Below are 19,366 nucleotides of genomic sequence, written 5' to 3' on the forward strand. Positions count from 1 at the left end.
TAATATCATTACTAAAATCTGCTTTATTTAGAATGGGTAAAGTTATTAAAGCACCGCCAAGTCTATACTCAAAGTTTCAGGTATCTATCTTTAGAAGACGTTTTGGTGAAATCTTGCCATTCATTCAGTTTTTCATTTATCAACCTTTAATGAATACCCACTGTGAGCCAAGAACTTTGTTCAATGTTAAGAGATAAAAGAATGGGAAAAGGAGGAAGGGGTCCCTTCTCTGAAATAGTTTATATAATATAGATTGGCATCCAACCTAATAGATTTTGAGAGTCTTTCCTTCCCTAGAATTCTATTAACTTAAGCCTAAAGCTGATATCCTACAAGGATTCAGGAGCAATCCAATTCTCCTAAAAGATTTGTTCTGGGAAGTGGCTGTTTCTGGCGGAGTTGTATCCCTATCAGATATTTTCGCTTTCCTCTTCCTTGGCTCTTACAGTTCAGAGTTTGCCCTACATTAAACTATCACAGTAAAGTGATAAAAATCTTTCCTCGGATATATTCATTTGATTCTTAATAATTTTTGATTATCCATGTAAATTATTTTGGGGGTAAAAGACTATATGCCTTGCTCTTAATGAAAAAAAATTGAGAAAAATTAGGTATACTAAAACATATTTGTTCATTTTTCATTGCAATATTCTTATTTCATAAATGTACTCATTCAAATCAAGAATACAAAAAGGACAAATAATTTTATAATTTACCTTCTTTAAATTCTTTCAAACTCAGGACATTTCTGTATCTTTCTAAAGAGTAGCATATTTGGGTAGTACAGGTGGCTTGGTAGAGTATGTACTGAACTGGTTCTTCATATGATTATTTTAAAAAATCAGATATTTTAACATTTTAAAAATTCAGCACATTAGAATAATGTAGATTCCAAAAGATTATACAATAGTTTCATATTTTAATGAAAGCAGTTTATTTACAGATTTATTTTTCATTTAAAAGTATCTCTTGATAGATTAAATATTCACTTGGCTTCCGGTGTTTATATAACATTGCATCTGTCGCTCTTGAAATGCACCTTTTGGAATGCAGAAGTAAAGTTCTTTAACTATAAAATAGCTGTCTGATCACGTTTTCATATCACTATCAAACTAATTTTGAGATCAGGTGTCAAAACTAAAACTGCAAGTGAATTTTTTGAGACAGACTGTCTGTTAGCTTCATTCAGAATGGCATATTCTTTCCTCCCAGAATATTACTTTCTTTTCCCTTCCCCAAATAATAATAGGCAAAATATATTCAATTCAAATTGACGTTTTCTCAAATATAGCTTAGTCGCTAAGACACCTGTGAACTTCAGCTTTTAGAACCTGTTAAAGGTAACCATCCTCTTTTGTGCGTTTAAAAATAGTCCTCTTAAAGACTGTGGCTCATGATAGATGACTTTATCATTTCTTATAGAATCATCAGACTATTAAATGCTGGAATAATATATCTTTATAGTTTTAATTCCTATCACTTATGCATATTAATCTAAATAATTTCTGTAAGGAAAAATGGATTTCTTGTGTAATTACTTCAGAGAGTGTCTCTTTTGATGACATTTATAAATTCATACTATGAGTAAAGGGTATTTTGAATGAAGAGCTTGGAATCTCCTTGGTTCCTTATTTATAAATGAGAATGACAGTATCTGAATCAGAATGTAGTTTTTAGCAGAAAATGAGATAACAGGTTAAGTACTTAGTATTTTGACCAAAATATAGTAGGGTCTTAATAAATGTAAGTTTTTATTCTAATGTGCTGATTTGTAGCTCACCATGGTTGGAGCATATAGAAATGGTGCTGTTTGACAAAATGTTGATAAATCTTAGTATCGCTAAAGAAAAAAAGACCATGTATATAACACAACTTAGTCAATATTATGCGAAGAGTGGTAGAATTTTTTCACTGCCTTTGTAAATGAAAATTCCCATCTGCACAATAAGAACTTTTTAAAAATGTAAAGACATTGAATAGCAATAATAATTAATTTTGAAAGTTTTCTAGTTAAATTTCAGGCTTAAAATGAAGTTGACAGACACCCTTTATTTTTATTTTGTGAGTAGATGACAGAGACTTAAAAAGTGACCTGCTTTTTGCCAGACAGAAATTTTGGGGGCCAGTGAAATGACACACACTAAAGAAAAAGATGGCATTTTAAACTGAGAAAAATAATTTTTTATGGTACATTAAGGATTAATCGACTGGAAATCCAGGATATTACACTGGATATAGCTGATGGCAGGTGTTATTTTATTTTTAGAGAAATCTATATTTCATAAAGATCATAAATAAAAGATGAATTTTAAAGCTAATATATGCTATAAGAAAGAATAATATGTGATTAGCGTGGTAAGGAAAGAAGAAAATTTACACTTGTAAATCATCTTTTTCTCTTTCATTATTCTGTAATAATTCTTTGAAACAAAACTGAGAAATGCTCACTGTATTCCAAAATGTATCATGTGTCAAATTTTTTACTTCAGGTGCCATAAGAATCTGTTGAAACCAATAATATGTTAATTACAAAGCCTTCATTGATTTAAAAGGTTCCAAATGGGCACCATGGAGCACAAACTACCTAAGTAAAGACTACATTAAAGCTAAAATTTATTCTGATCAGTCCTATTCTAATTCCAATTAGAATAATGTTCAATTAGAACAGATGTATGTTATGAAAATATTATGTTATTTTTATTACTTTTACATCCATGATTGAGTCAAATCTTAAAATTTAAGTGTGGAATTGGGAGGTGGCAGGGAGAAAGAAGTAGAAAATGCTTTTCTTTGAGTTCGGCACATGCTTATATACAAACTAGCATTAATTTGGATAAACATCACTGGAGTTCACACTGCATTAATCAACAGAATTTTTCATCTTTATGTTAAGAACACAATTACGTACTAACTTATCCATTCAGCAGTTAGTGAACACTTTGTTTTATCTATTCTTTACCAAGAGAAATGTATGAGTTAACACCAGTAGTTCTAAGACATAATTGGGAAAAAGTCTTAAAAAATAATATCTCCTCATTCTCTCTCCACTTGTGTTATTTAAGAACCTCATTTTTCATTGCTAAGAACAATGTATATTGTTCTTACATTATAACTATCTTCCTAGGTAGTCAAAGTACCTTGAAATCCATTAATGAATAATTAAGTGTAATAGCAAGTTATTTGCGACGTTTTCCCATGTTTAAACAACACATATTTTTCTGAAGTGTTCAACATATTATAAACTTACTATTAATAAAATGTGTTTAAGTCATTTGCTCCATTTGAAATTATTTAGGTATTAATAAATTATATACATAAATGCATATAATTTAAAGCACAGACAGCAACTACGAATGGGTCAATTATTTGAACGAACATGTGTTGTTGCTTTCATTTGGATGTGGGCTAAGCATTATGCAAATGTATTACAGTAATGGAATCTCTTAGCATTTCCAGATAACAACTCATTAATAGTTTTGTGTTTCTGTTACTGTATTAAAGCATTTCTAATTCTTCCATTTCTTATCTTATAGGAAATAAATGATGTGGACGTACAGGAACTTGTAAGAAGGTCAATTGGAAGGTTAACCATCATTCGTCAGACATTTCCAGTCCCCCAAAATATAAGTCAGCGATGTTTCCGTGGCAACCATCGAATATCTTCAACGTTGTGTGATCCAAAGGATCCATTTGCTCAGAATATGGAGGTATATTCTAAGTCCCTAGATATTCCTTCAAGGATGTTTTGTTGGGCAGTTGTAGAGAGAGCTTTTCCAGTGGCATTGCACTCAGAATTGTACACATTTCCATTTTCTGAACTATTCTCCTCTTCCAGCAATTTCATAAGTCTGATGGGGAGAGTGCTAAGAACCTGTCTTTGATCATTTTGACCTCATTACAGCAAAATATCTACTTGTTTAATAAAAATATAATAAATAAACTTTTTTTTTCTTTTCAGCAAGTAAATCGATAGCATTTCTCATGGTGAATTTGTGATTGATACTCCTTAATGCCAAACTCCAAATTATTAAGCTAATAAATTTGCTTGCCTTTTCTGGCATAACAAGGATATAGAAGTTTATTCTTTTTTAAAGATTAATTTCCAATTGGAAGAACTTCACCAAAAAAAATTTAGAAATCCAAAAAATGCTGTAGTGTTATAAAGTTATATCCAACTCAGAGGGGATAAAGCTGAAACCTTTGCTATTCAGAATACAACAAAGAATTTGAAAATAGATGAATACAATCTCTGAGCAGCAAAATAAAGAACACCAAGTCCCTGAAGCTTATTCATAAGAATGCCCTTTTAATACTCACCTGGAGCCTATTTCTTTTTCTTAAGGAAAATCTTATCAGATTTTTTTTGTTTTATTTCTCTTTGCACTGGAGTTCTCAATGTCAGTCTGATGGAGGTTTAACAAAGGCAGGCACATCAACAAGAATAGGGCTCCATAAGAAGCACTCGAGCTAGGCAAGAGACAGGAAAAGAGAAATCAAACAGATACACTAGGGCTTCCCTGGTGGCGCAGTGGTTGAGAGTCCGCCTGCCGATGCAGGGGACACGGGTTCGTGCCCCGGTCTGGGAAGATCAAACATGCTGCGGAGCGGCTGGGCCCGTGAGCCATGGCCGCTGAGCCTGCGCGTTCGGAGCCTGTGCTCCACAACGGGAGAGGCCACGACAGTGAGAGGCCTGCGTACCGCAAAAAAAACCAACAACAACAACAAAAAAAACAGATACACTAATTCAGATATCCTATCAGCAGGACTTTCCCTGTAAAACAACTCTATATCATAAAGCAGTTCCTAAGAGTACCACTGTAGAATATTGCTGGTATATTAGTTAATTTTTAAACAGTATCGCTGAGATATCAACAAAGATTAAAGTCATGATCAATTTCATAGGTTAAAAAAATGATATATTTTAGAAACCTATTCCTTCAAAATGTTTAATATCAAAAACATTTTAGTACTTAGAGATGTTTAGTTTGAAAAGCTTGGGAAAATAATCCTAGGAGAACTAGTTCATTCCCAATAATACTGGATAAATAAGTCGACTTGGCAAAACTACTTCTTTGTTTGAAAGTTAACTCCACAGCTTCCCTATTTTTAGTCAGCTTTGAATTTTTTTAGATAAATTACCATTTATCTAACCATTTCTTCATACTTATTACCATTGTAATGAGCCATGTGTATTTACCAGGCAGCTGGCTCTGGGATCATTGCCCATAGAACTTTCCTACTAAATTTTAAGCTCTTTTAGAATAGGTTCTCTCCAGAACCAGGCATCATAAAATCACATTAACTACTTGTCTATTTTTCTTTCTCCCATCATATCTACCATGGTGCTTGGCACCTTTGTAAATATTTGTGGATTTGAATGTAATTGATAAGAAGGCAAGGGTCAAATTAAGCTACTCAAGCCTAAACAAGGTTTAAGTTTCATACTTCCAGTGACCCATCTTTTCATATTAATTGGTCATGAATATAATTCATGTGGAAATGATAGAATTTTAAATAGAGAAAAACACGAAAGAACTTTGATTTAGAAAATCATGAGATATTAAAGCCTGTTCCTGTCAAAAGAGGTAGTAGGAAATGGACAGATTGGGAAAGCAGAAAGTCATTGTATAGTATTTTAAAGCACATTCACCTAACAGCACAATCCTTCTGATTCAATTAATGAATTCCTTGAAATCAGGGAACAAATATTTTATTTATCTTTATATTCCCAGACCTATCTGATGAATTAAGGATGTACTGGAAGCACCACTCCTCCTTCCCTATACCTTCATCATACTCCCCTCAAACCCACAGATAGAAGAAAACAGGATGATTACTTTTTCTTTGTGCATGTATTACATTTAATGTCCCTAGTATATTTAATAGAATTTGACTGAATGTTTAATATATAAAAGGAAAACTGACAGAAACTTTTATATGTGAAGATTTATATAATGAAGTGTCTAAATGCAGGGCTCTTGAATTTAAAGTGTCCCACTAAAAGCAGAGCATTTGATATAGAGACTTGCCTTGGTGCATATTTTATCTCACTGAAGTTAAAGGAAACAACAAGAAAAGTACTTATTAAAAATTTGAACCCCCCCCCAAGGTTCCCTAGGAAAAGCAGCCCTCTCAACTTGGAGTCCATAAAAACAGTGCAGATAAAAATGATCACAGACATATCTTATCAGCAGGGTACAGTTAAAAAACAAACTAAGAAAAAAGCTATGAAAATATGATTCAAGTCAGCTCTAAAAATAGAAACCTAGCTATAAAATCACAATAATCACTACAACAGAGGAGAAGAGGGTACAGTGAGCCCATGTAGAGATCTCCAGGTTGTTACATATTTCAGTATACGTAGAAAGGGGAGTAAGATTTAGAAAGAACAAAAAACATGTTTCCTCAATCTTTAAATTAGTGCCAGAAAGACTAAAATCCAGGATTAGCTGAAGCTGCAAAATAAATGTTAAAGATACCTTTTAGCTAGAAACAGAGTTTTTAGCAATATATGAAGCAAGAAAGAAGTGAACCATTTACTGTTTGGTGAAACTAATGTTAGCTTGGCTGCCAATGGAGGGAAAATAGAAATATTCAAATCCTTTTGCTTCTGTTTTCTCCATCTAGGAAAAAAATGTCCTCAAATTGGAAAGATTAAAGTCATTAAAAGAAAAGTGAACCACTGGTTTAGAAGGAGCAGGGGTTTGCAGATGGTTAGAATATACCTTGCTCCTCTAAAATGAGGCCTGAGAAATAATTGCTCAGAGCAGTAAATAAACCAGTAGATATGATCACAATATTGCAACCTAGAAAAGTACTTGAGAAGAGAACCCAAGTACAAGACATTGGTAATTGTCCCAATTTTCAAAAGGAAGGAAAAAAGATCTGACAACCAGAGTTTAACATACTAAAATTAATATTTGGATAAATTGTAGACTATATTATTAAATATATGGTTTGGGGACCTTCAAATAAGATAATAGGACTTCCTTAAGAGCAAGCACTGCCAGACTAAGTCCTACTTAATATTTTTTTTAGATTGGGAGAATGTCATAAATCTATTTATTGTATATTGATTTTAATGCAGTGTTTGACAAATTTCCTTATGAAATCCTTATGGGAAGACATTAAAAAGTCTAAATAAGTTGATGTCATTCAAACATTTTCACCAAAGCCTCCTAAGAACAGAAGATGGTAAGCACTCTGGCTTCAGATTTTTTTAAAAGTTCAAAATGTATTAAAGTTTCATTATTATCTTTAAAAGTTATAAAACATATGAGTTTCTTTGAAATTAAAAGTAATATTTCAAATATATTATCAGTTAAATTACTTTGTTTTCTCTCCAAATTGATAAGCAAAACTGATAAGCATAGAACATGCCCCAGATGTATTCTGTAGCTTTGGGTATCTTTAATACCTACAACTTTTCACCAGAGCTTCTCTTACCCTCAATTTGAGAAGTATGGAACTAGAGGAATATTCAAACCATGCTGATAAATATTCTACTCTTGAAGTGCAAGGAATTCTCTGTGGTCACCCAAAGAGTCTGTCCTTGGACCTAATATTTTCAAAATGTTTATAACTACACAAATGAAAATGAATAAAGTATGCCTCTCAGATTTGTAAATGACATAAAGCTAGGAGAGAAAGCTTACATTGTGTTACATCATCAAGATTCAAGTTGTTAATATTCACTGAGTAATATGCCTAAAAATTGAAATATGACAGAGATAAAGTATAGGTTCAAAGTCGATTACAGACAGTCTAGATGGTTGAGAACTGGTTTGACAGTTTAAGGCTGTTAAGACAAAGGCAAACTTGACTTGAGTATAGCAGAAGTCATATTTGCTCCAAGCCACTCTAATGTAATCTTGGTCTCTATGTCAGAAGCATTTTGCTAAGATCAAGAGAGATAGCATCTTATACTACTTTCTCCTAGTCACCTCACATCTGCAATAATGTGTTAGCTCTGGGTACTAAACTTTCGACAGAAACACTGAAAAATAAGAGAAGGACAGAGGAAGAATGTGGAGATGATGAGCAGCCTAGAAATAATACCAGATGATAAACAACTGAAGGAAAGAGGATGTTTCAGGGCAAGACAAAGGAGGTGTCAGATATCAAAAGGCTGGCATGTAGAGGAGGTTGGTGCCCATGGTCAGTGAAGTCAGAAAACAAGTGTAGTAACAGTAGGTAGAGAAAAATGATTGGTCGACTGGTGGGATACTGGAGTTTAAAATGTTAGAGGAGTTGTTTATTTGGGTCTAGTAAATAGGCATTTGTGTTGGTCATGGCCAGAGTAGAAGTGAAGGTCATCTGTGTAGAAATTGAAGTGACCTCTTTTAAATATAAGGAGGCAATTTGGGATCACTGTGAGGGAGGAGTCGTGAATAAAGAGTGACCAAGAGGTCAGTAGGTGCTGGCAGAAAGGGGCTGTAACGTGTGGCATAGAAACGAACACGAACCCCAAAAGAGAATAGGTACTTGCCTGAGAAAGAAGTAAAAGAAGGGGTAATAGAAAGCTCAGAGAATGTCATCACTCCCTTTTGATCCTGCAGTTTAGGTAGTGGGGAAATGAGGAGAGGTAGTCATTTGTTGAATACACCTGTCACATACCGAGTACAAGGCACTCAGCTTTAAGTCCATCATGGATGCTAAAGCGCGTGCTTTATGGTGTGCAAAGGAGACTGTGCCACAAGAAGTGTCAGGTTTGGATGGAAGCCAGGTTGGCAGGTCTCTCTTATCTTGACTTCTGTTAAGCCTACCTGATGTTAAACTTGGCTTTCTTTGACTTCTTTACCTTGACAACAGTGTATGAAAAACCAAATATATGCTAGGCTCTAGGCTAAGTCAAGAGGAAATAAAAAATAAGGGAAACAAAAGTACAAAGGGGAAACAATATGAGCCCTTGTCCAGAAAGCACCCATATTCTAGTGTGAAAAGCAGAGTTTAAAATATCTTAGCATTATGATATGCTTCAATAGAGGTATGCACCAAGTGGTATGGGAGATAAAATGAGGACTGCCCACCTAGACTGGGAGTGGGGAGAATCCTGAGAAGTTGTCAGGATAGGATTCACCCAGCTTGTGACCCATGAATTGAATACGAGAGGAAGTTAACTAGATGGAGAAAGATAAAGAGACATCAAAGGATGCTCCCACAACTGTCTCATCTACACACTTAAAGAAATCAGTCAGAGGGTGAAACAAAGCTAGGTTGCTAAGAACAAGCGAGTTGGAGGCAGTGGTGCAGGAGAGGTCAGAAAAGGCCAGATTATTGCATATTATTGAGAAATCATCAAAAGATTTGCTCTGGATTTTTGGGTACAGCTCACTCATCCATCATGTTTCATCTAGGTTTACCTTCGGGGTCTTCATAGTCTAATTCAGATGAAGTTTGATTCATCAGATACTTTTAACATCAAGTCTCACTCTTCGTTCATTGCCAATCGCACCATCCCTCCTAGTCCCTCTAGTAATTACCTGGTGGCTGGGTAGCGGGGTAGGGGGTGGTGAGAATGAGAATATCCTATCCTAATATTTCCTTATAAAGAACAAACTGGAATTTCACTTAGTGCATAAGAGTGTTCAAAGTGTGTTTAAAGAAAGGTCTACAAGCACGAGTGGATTTACCTAATTTTGAAAGAAAACTCAAAAGGCACTGTTAGGAACTGCTTATTAACAGTTGTTCCTAGTATCAAACTTTCAGCATCCTATAGTTGAAGCTTAGTACCATGCTGTATTGTGGACAGAAAATTTCATAAGATTCCTTCATGATTAATTATAAGGAAAGGGTAATCAAAGTACTGTTCCCTTTATTTGCAGGAAAAAATTGGATAACAAGACTTAAAAATCTGAGAAAATTTTCTTAAAATGGATTTAATTTTTATAGCTGAGTTCTTATTTTTTAATTTTATATTAGAGTTTTCCTTCAAAGAGGAAATAATATAACATTGTTATATTATTTAACCTCTGTTATTGACCTTGGATATCTCTTGGTGTCTGTATTTTTAAAATATTATTTCTAATTTATTTGAAAAATAAACACCATCGGTAATTAACAGTGAGGATACTGGTTCTGGCAAGACTTAAGTGTAAGAGTGCAAATACAGCTTATCAAACGTGTATAATTCATTTTAAATCTATATAGAGGGAAGATAACATGATTACATTAGAAGAAGAAAGAGTTCACAGTGAATAGCTTATGATATTTGTCATGTTAATTAATTGCAATGCACATGTATATTATTTTGTATAGACCCTTGATCATTGTAATGTTTATGAATGGTGCTGTTTCCTCTCACTTTTTTCATTACTTTATCTCCAGAGGCACAAATGTACAGGCAGGTGTCTGCTTCCTTTTTTTTTTTGCACCTATGACACTCATCTTCTATGTAAGATCAAGTTGATATTTCTCTGTCTGAATAACCAGAATGCAAAAACTTGACATATTCAGAAAACGTATTGTTCAGTTTGCCCTTCCAGTCTTAAGCCCTTAGATCCTTACCTCCTCAGAAAGAAATAAGGACTACTGATTTTCTAAGGTCTGACACTAACAGCCTGGCTCTGTCGAAACTTCTCTTTTTTATCTTCTCTTTCACAACTAAATAAGCTGAAAAAGCAATTGGGGCATACAATCAGACAAGACTTCATTCTCAATAACAAAATTGCCCAGGAAATGAAAAAAGAAACCTTCTGCTTAATAATAACCCAGTAAACCAACTATCTGTGAACGGAAGCAACTGAGCTGATGACTTTCTCCTTGTTCTTGACGGTTGGCATCCATGATTCTAATGATTACTGTCTAATGTCTTTGCAGATTTCAAACCTTTACATATATGACACGGTGCTTCTGCTTGCTAATGCTTTTCATAAGAAGCTGGAGGACAGAAAGTGGCACAGTATGGCTAGTTTGTCATGTATCAGAAAGAACTCCAAGCCCTGGCAGGGAGGGCGTTCAATGCTGGAGACCATCAAGAAGGTAATTTCTGACTAGCATTTCTTTCATTTTTTATTTATTAATCCATTAGTTTTTTGTGTTGTTGTTGTTAATTTTATTTTTTAATGAAGTATAGTTGATTTACAGTATTGTACCAGTCTCTGCTGTACAGCAAGGTGACTCTTATACACATATAGACATTCTTTTTTAATATTCTTTTCCATTATGGTTTATCACAGGATATTGAATATAGTTCCCTATGCTAAACAATAGCATCTTACTGTTTACCCATCCTATATATAATAGTTTACACCTGCTAATCCCAAACTCCCAATCCATCCCTCCACCACACCCCCTCCCCCTTGGCAACCACAAGTCTGACTAGCATTTCACTCTTCCTAATTTTTATGCAAGGAAGAACAAGAAGTCATTGTTTGATGAGATATCTTTTAGTAGGATTTTTTTTCACTAATGTTGCTGCCTATTCAAAGCACAAAACGCTGTAATAGGTAAATGAAATATTTAAAAAATCAAGGTCAGAAAATCATATACGTCTATGAAACAGGGAGCCCTTATTTATTTATAAGGAAATTTTATGCAGGTAAAAAATTAGTTGTTGAAATATTTTAATGCACTTTCATTATATCATTAGGGTCAGAGATGCTCAAATTATTTTGGTACCTGTCACAAAATACAAAAAGTTATTTATTTATTTTTCTTTAAACTACACCATCCACTGAAAAAAATAAACACTAGACCTAGGTGTTTTTCAGTTAGATGATGCATGGTAAGACATTGGATGTGATGATCTTTAATTTACCTGACAACAAAAATATACATAAACAGTTAATCTTTTACAGCATTTGTGAACTATTTGGGGTGCTTGATGGCATTCTTCTTCTTCACTTTCAATGTGGTATTTAGCCTGGCTGTGACCTGCTTTGGCTCAGCTACCTGCTCCATTCCCATAATGTTGTTTAGCTCCTCTCAAAGGTATAAGCATCCTGCAGTTTATTAGCCTCTTTGTCATGTCATCCTTGCTGGCATTTTCCATTTGTCTCGCACAGCTTCTTGGATTTAAAATGAAATGATTAATAAAACAAACAAATTTCTCCTGTACCCTTTACACAAAGGAGACAGCCATTTGGAAGTTCATATTCTTCATTTTATGCATCCTTTTTCTTTCTGCATGTGTTTGCCTTTTTCTCCTGAAATAGTTAGAGAAATAGCTAGTCAAATGAAATATGAAGTATTTAGAAATGCCAGAGAAAAATCTAAAAATTAAAATTAAAAGGGAGCTAGATGTACAAAAACCAGGAAGTAGAGGGAAAAATGTTTCAAGTAGAGAAAAGCCTGGATCTTCCTCTTGATGCTGTATCCTCTTTGCAGAAGAATCACTTTAATGAGAATTTAGGCTCTTATCAACAGAGGTGCTTGAGAATTGAATGTATTGAATATATTGTCAAAGGAGGATTTTTCAACTGAAAAATGAGTAAGTCAAATCTAAGCTCAAGGTGTTGCCAAAATCCCCCAGCTCTATCTATGTAGAGAGTTGGCAGGTATGAATCCAAGGGAGATTGTTGAACATGGTTCTGATCCTGCCAGTTTATTAATTCATGGTGTGTCTAGGATGCGGGAACCTGAATATATTCATTCTTCGGAAGCTGTCTCACAAAGACAGAATAATTGTTTGGGAGGTTGCTTAGGAGATACTTATTTAGTGAAAGTATCAGTAGGAGGGAAAGAGAGACACTATAATATGTAGGTATTTCTTATGGAGCAATTCAATGTGTAAAATGTTGTTAAATTTATAATCAAAACAATGATTTCATATGATAATTATGAAATTTTATTTTGGGAGAATATTTGCATATTTTTCTCCTGTAAACTTTCAACCCGGTGGCACTTTTTAAAGGAATATATCCATTCTGTGTATCTAGAGACAATGTTTGAATGCTATGCTTGATTGCAAATGTTCTATTTCATTATTTTTTTCTCACGTTTCAAATTGCCCTTAAAAACGGAGTTAAGCTTTTCCCATCATATTACTTTGCCTCCTCTGAGTGTCTTGGTTATCCCATTTGGATGTCCAGGCTGATGACACTTCACAAAACAAGAGAATTTGAGAAAAAGTTTACTACTCACACGGGGACTCCTGGGGAAAGCAGAGTGGGCCCATGCAGGCTCAGGCTGGCGTGAGCAAAGCACTGTGAATGGGCTGGGCATTTGCAGTGGTTAGGGATGGGGCTAAGAAAAGTTCCCATTTATGTGGGCTGGAGATTTTTGAGGCTTAAATTTCCCAGGGGTGTTAAAGAAGGAGGTGCAGGATGGGCTTTCTTAATCAGCCTGTCCGTATGTGGAGCCAAATAAGAAAGGAAAAGCAAAGCTTAAAAAGAAGTCAGGGCCTTCCCTGGTGGCGCAGTGGTTGAGAGTCCACCTGCCGATGCAGGGGACATGGGTTCGTGCCCCGGTCCGGGAAGATCCCACATGCCACGGAGCGGCTGGGCCCGTAAGCCATGGCCGCTGAGCCTGCGCGTCCAGAGCCTGCGCTCCGCAACGGGAGAGGCCACAGCACTGAGAGGCCCGCGTACCGCAAAAAAAAAAAAGTCAGCAGCCAGACCTCACAAATGAGGTCAGGCTCTTTATTACAATGTGAATATTCTAGTGATAAAATTCTTAATTACATTCAAGTAACCACTGCATGCCTATATTCTGAGCATGCTCTATACACTTTACAAAGCCTATGTACTAATTCAAGGAGTACAAAGAATTGATGTCCATGAATGGACATGATATCTTATCTATATAGTTATCTTTTTATAACCCTCAGAAAAGATTTAGAGTATTCTTCATACATGTTTTCATTGTATTTATTCCTGAAATTTTGTAGGGTTTTGAGTATGCGCATCTGTGCGTGTATACATGTGTTTGTGCACACTATCATGAATAGGATATGTTTCCACTATATTTTTGAACTAGTCATTGTAGGTACATGAGGAAGTTATTGGTGTTTGATACATTTTGTGACCGACCTAATCAACTTGTTACTAAACTCCAGATTCTTACTTCTTTCTTGGTAGTTTATTCCCGTGTGTTTTTCAAGTAGATATTGATATCATCTTCAAAAAATTGTCATCACTTAATTGTAATACTTTATATCTTTTTAAACCTTTAAAAAATTTTTCTTGGGGCATCTGGGAGCACAACCTGCCAGGTGCACCTGGAGCCCTGTGGGCTTTGGAGGTGGCCAACTTCCCCTGTTGCAAGTGAGAAAGCCAGGGCATCTCCATGTCAGAGACGATGAGGCCAGGACTCTACCGCTACAGGAAAGCTGCAGAAAGCTCTACGGGGACCTGCAGAGCCCCGCTGCACAGGACATCTTATTATCCAGCTCTCCTGTGACGCATTCTTCAGTGATTCCTCTTGATTTTGTTGTCAGTTCACCACTGACATGTGGCACTCTCAGCTCTTGGATAGAGAGAACTCCAAGCAGTGCTGTTAGGGGCACACCCATGAGGCAGAGGCCTGACCTGGGTTCTGCGCAAAACGGTCTGCAGGTGGATTTCCAGTATGGGCCAGCAATAGAAGATAGAGTGGCCAGTGAGCAGTTTCTAGGCCAAAACCTTCTGATTTGAGGAACAGATGTAAATATGGAAACCTGCAAAACAAATTTGCAGAGATTTTATTGACTCTCTGGCTTAAAGAAGAAGAAAATACCGCTGTAGATATTGCTGAGCCTCCGTACATGTCGTTACTTGGAAAAACTAATATTATTGGGAAGCCATTTTTAAATGTAAACTGTGAACACATAAAATCATTTGACAAAAATCTGAATAGACAGTTCATCTGCTTCCCACTGGAAGTTATCCTGACTTTTAATATGACTCTCGATGAGATCTTTGACAGTTACCTGACTCAATCTTAGAACATCAGATACGATAGGACCATTCAGTGTATTGGAGATGAAGAATATGAGAAACCTGAAACCAGAAGACGTCAGTCAGCTCATCACCATCAACGTGATGATGATCAGGGTGTCCCAGCTGATTCCAGAGATGCATGGGGCCTTCTTCCAGTGCCAGGTGTGCCCTCCTAGTGGAGATGGACCTTGTCAGAGTATGGGCATGCTGCCATACCACCCACAGTGTGGTGCTGACCCAGGACTGCTTGTCATGTTCTCTGACAAACAGATGATCAAACTCCAAGAGTCTCCTGAAAATATGCCTGCAGGGCAGATGCCTCATGCTGTCATCCTTTTGCTCACAATGACATTGTTGACAAGATTCATCTTGGGGACAGAGTGAATATCACAGGCATTTATCCAGCTGTTCCTATTGAATCAGCCCAAGGGTGAGAAATGTGAAGTCTGTCTACAGAACCCTCATTGATATCATTCATTATCAGAAAATGGATGCAAAACGTCTGCACAAAGGAGATGAAGAAGTAAAACAAACTTTTTTTCAGAGAAGCATGTGGAATTACTTAAGAAACTTTCCAGAAAACCAGACATTTATGAGAGACTTGCTTCAGCCTCAGGCCCAAGCACTTAAGAACAGGAAGATTTCAAAAAGGGAAACTTGCTTCAGCTTTTCTGGGGAACAGGGAAGGATTTTAGTCAAACAGGAAAAGGCAGATTTCATGCTGAGATCAACATCCTGCTGTGCAGTGACCCTGGGACCAGCAAGTCCCAGCTCCTGCAATGTGTATACAACCTGGTACCCTGGGACCAGTATGCACCTGGGAAGGGCTTCAGTGCAGTCAGCCTAACAGTATATGTGAAAGACCCCAAGAGGAGGCGGCTGGTCCTGCAGACTGGTGCCCTTATCCTTAGTGACAGTGGCATCTACTGTATTGATACTTGAAAAGATGAATCAGAGTACAAGACCAGTGTTGCTTGAAGCCAGGGAACAGCTAACTCTCCTTACCACAATGGCTGGGGTTATTTGCAAGCTCAATGCGTGCACATGTGTCCTGACAGCAGCAAATTCTATTGAGTCTTAGTGTAACGCTAATAAATACCACCTTTGAAAATATCCAGCGACTTCACACCTTATTACCCAGGTTCGGTTCCATCTTCCTCATGCTCGACCTCAGGATGAAACCTGTGGCAGGCATCTGGCTCACCACCTCGTGGCTGTGTACCGCTGGAGCAGGGAGCATGTGAAAGAGGAGTTCATGGATACGGCAGTGCTAAAGGACTGTGCTGTCACAGCACTGGATGCCTAGGTTGAGTCAGGAAGCCAGCCAGGCTGTCACCAAAGCTCAAGTAGAGGAGGAATGGTTTCTGCATACCCTCCAAAGCTGGAATCGTTAAAATGGCTTAGCAGAAGCCCATGCTAAAGTATGATATTCAAATAAAGTTGAAGCAAAGATACAGACCTCTATAGAGAGGCTGTAAGCAGTCTGCTACTAACCCCCAGACTGGCATTGTAGACATATCTATTCTTACTACAGGAATGAGTGCCATCTCTCCTAAATGGAAAGAAGAGTTAGCTGAAGCACTGAAAAAAAACTTATTTTGTCTAAGAGTAAGACATCAGCCCTAAAGCGCCCACAACTTTTTGAAGATGTTTGGGAACAATCTGACATAGCCATTACCAAAGATATATTTGACAAAGCACCATGTGCCTTGGCTGAATATGACTTTTTGACAGTGATTGGAAAAACTGCTCGCTTGCTCTGAAGCTCTGAGTTTTCAGCTCTTGTGTTCTGCACTTGGGCACTGACTTTGCTTCCATGTATGTGTACGGCATATGGGCCAATAGAAAGAAATTCTTTCTTTTTTTTTAACATCTTTATTGGAGTATAATTACTGTACAATGTTGTGTTAGTTTCTGCTGTAAAACAAAGTGAATCAGCTATACGTATACATACATCCCCACATCTCCTCCCTGTTGCGTCTCCCTCCCACCCTCCCTATGCCAGCCCTCTAGGTGGTCACAAAGCAACAGCTGATCTCCCTGTGTGATGCAGCTGCTTCCCACTAGCTACCTATTTTACATTTGGTAGTGTATATATGTCCATGCCACTCTCTCACTTTGTCCCAGCTTACCCTTCCCCCTCCCCATGTCCTCAAGTCCATTCTCTGTGTCTTTATTCCTGTCCTGCCCCTAGGTTTATCAGAACCATTTTTTTTTATTCCATATATATGTGTTAGCATAAGGTATTAGTTTTTCTCTTTCTGACTTACTTCACTCTGTAGGACAGCCTCTAGGTCCAAACACCTCACTACAAATAAATCAGTTTCGTTTCTTTTTATGTCTCAGTAATATTCCATTGTATATATGTACCACATCTTCTTTATCCATTCACCTGTCGATGGACACTTAGGTGGCTTCCATGTCCTGGCTATTGTAAATAGAGCTGCAATGAACATTGTGGTACATGACTCTTTTTGAATTATGGTTTTCTCAGGGTATATGCCCAGTAGTGGGATTGCTGGGTCCTATGGTAGTTCTATTTTTAGCTCTTTAAGAAACCTCCATACTGTTCTCCATAGTGGCTGTATCAATTTACATTCCCACCAACAGTGCAAGAGGGTTCCCTTTTCTCTACACCCTCTCCAGCATTTATTGTTTGTAGATTTTTTGAGGATGGCCATTCTGACTGGTGTGAGGTGATACCTCATTGTAGTTTTGATTTGCATTTCTCTATTGATTAGGGATGTTGAACATCCTTTTATCTGTTTGTTGGCAATCTGTATATCTCCTTTGGAGAAATGTCTGTTTAGGTCTATTTAGGTCACAGGCTCCCGGGAGGGGAGGTGTGGAGAGTGACCTGTGCTCGCACACAGGCTTCTTGGTGGCGGCAGCAGCAGCCTTAGCATCTCATGCCCGTCTCTGGTTTCCGCGCTGTTATCCCGGCTCTCGCCCGTCTCTGGAGCTCCTTTAAGCGGCGCTCTGAATCCCCTCATCTCGCGCACCAGGAAACAAAGAGGGAAGAAAAAGTCTCTTGCCTCTTCGGCAGGTCCAGACTTTTTCCCGGACTCCCTCCCTCCTAGCCGTGGCGCACTAACCCCCTTCAGGCTGTGTTCACGCAGCCAACCCCAGTCCTCTCCCTGGGATCTGACCTTCGAAGCCCGAGCCTCAGCTCCCAGCCCCGCCCGCCCTGGCGGGTGAGCAGACAAGCCTCTCGGCCTGGTGAGTGCCGGTCGGCACCGATCCTCTGTGCGGGAATCTCCCCTTTGCCCTCCGCACCCCTATTGCTGCGTTCTCCTCCGCGGCTCCGAAGCTTCCCCCTCCGCCACCCGCCGTCTCCGCCCGCGAAGGGGCTTCCTAGTGTGTGGATACCTTTCCTCCTTCCCAGCTCCCTCCCACTGGTGCAGGTCGCGTCCCTATTCTTTTGTCTCTGTTTATTCTTTTTTCTTTTGCCCTACCCAGGTACGTGGGGACTTTCTTGCCTTTTGGGAGGTCTGAGGTCTTCTGCCAGCGTTCAGTAGGTGTTCTATAGGAGCTGTTCCACATGTAGATGTATTTCTGATGTATCTTTGGGGAGGAAGGTGATCTCCGCGTCTTACTCCTCTGCCACCTTGAAGGTGTCCCTCCAGCACTTTAAATATATCATGCCACTCCCTTCTGGCCTGCAACATTTCTGTAGAAAAATCAGCTGATAGCCTTATGGGGGTTCCATTGTATATGCCTCATTGTTTTTCTCTTTCTGTCTTTAAAATTCTCTGTTTAAGTTTTCCCATTTTAATGACGGTATGTCTTGGTATGCGTCTGTTTGGATACATCTTATTCAGTACCCTCTGTTCTTCCTATACCTGGATATCTGTTTCTTTCTTCAGGTTTGGGAAGTTTTCAGCCATAGTTTCGTCGAATACATTTTCAACCCCCTTCTCTTTCTCTTCTTCTGGGACCTCTATAATGCAAATGTTGGTACACTCAATGTTATCTCAGAGATCTCTTAAACTATTCTAATTTTTAAATTTGTTTTTCTTTTGGCTGTTCTGATCAAATGATTTCCATTATCTATCTTCCAGAGTACTTATACTTTCTTCTGTATTACTTAGTCTTGTATTCATTCCTTTTAGTGTGGTTTTCATTTCAGTTATTTTATTCTTCAGTTCGGATTGGTTCATTTTTATATTTTCTAGTTCCTTATTAAAATTCTGTGTTCTTCTACTCTTTTCCCTAATTCAGTTAGCATTCTTGTCATTAATGCTTTAAATACTTTATCTGGTAAATTGTCTATTTCTGTTTTATTATGTATTTTTGAGGGGTTTTCTCTTGCTCTTTCAATTGAGACCAATTCCTCTGTCTTCTCATTTGCTTAACTTTCTCTGTCTCTATGAATTTAGGGGCAACAGTTACCTATTGCAGTCTTCAAGGAGTGTCCTTACATGGGAGCATCCATGTATAGTCTGTGTGTGCCCAGTGCCTTTGGTGGGAGAGCTGGATTTGACATGAATGCAAGTCACATTTTTCCT

General features: G+C 37.5%; 1 protein-coding gene across 2 annotated transcripts in view; it reads left to right on the plus strand.

The window, feature by feature from the left end:
• GRID2 (glutamate ionotropic receptor delta type subunit 2) overlaps positions 1–19,366 on the plus strand; it is a 1,355,616-nt gene that overhangs the window by 815,580 nt on the left and 520,670 nt on the right. For both annotated transcript variants that reach the window (XM_029236088.1, XM_029236089.1), the window contains 2 exons: positions 3,534–3,707; positions 10,819–10,980. In XM_029236088.1, coding sequence (XP_029091921.1) covers positions 3,534–3,707; positions 10,819–10,980 — 336 coding nt within the window. The remainder of the gene's footprint in view (positions 1–3,533; positions 3,708–10,818; positions 10,981–19,366) is intronic.

The sequence above is a fragment of the Monodon monoceros genome, unplaced genomic scaffold, assembly GCF_005190385.1.
Source record: "Monodon monoceros isolate NGI ecotype Baffin Bay Population unplaced genomic scaffold, NGI_Narwhal_1 Super_Scaffold_20, whole genome shotgun sequence".
Classification (NCBI taxonomy): domain Eukaryota; kingdom Metazoa; phylum Chordata; class Mammalia; order Artiodactyla; family Monodontidae; genus Monodon; species Monodon monoceros.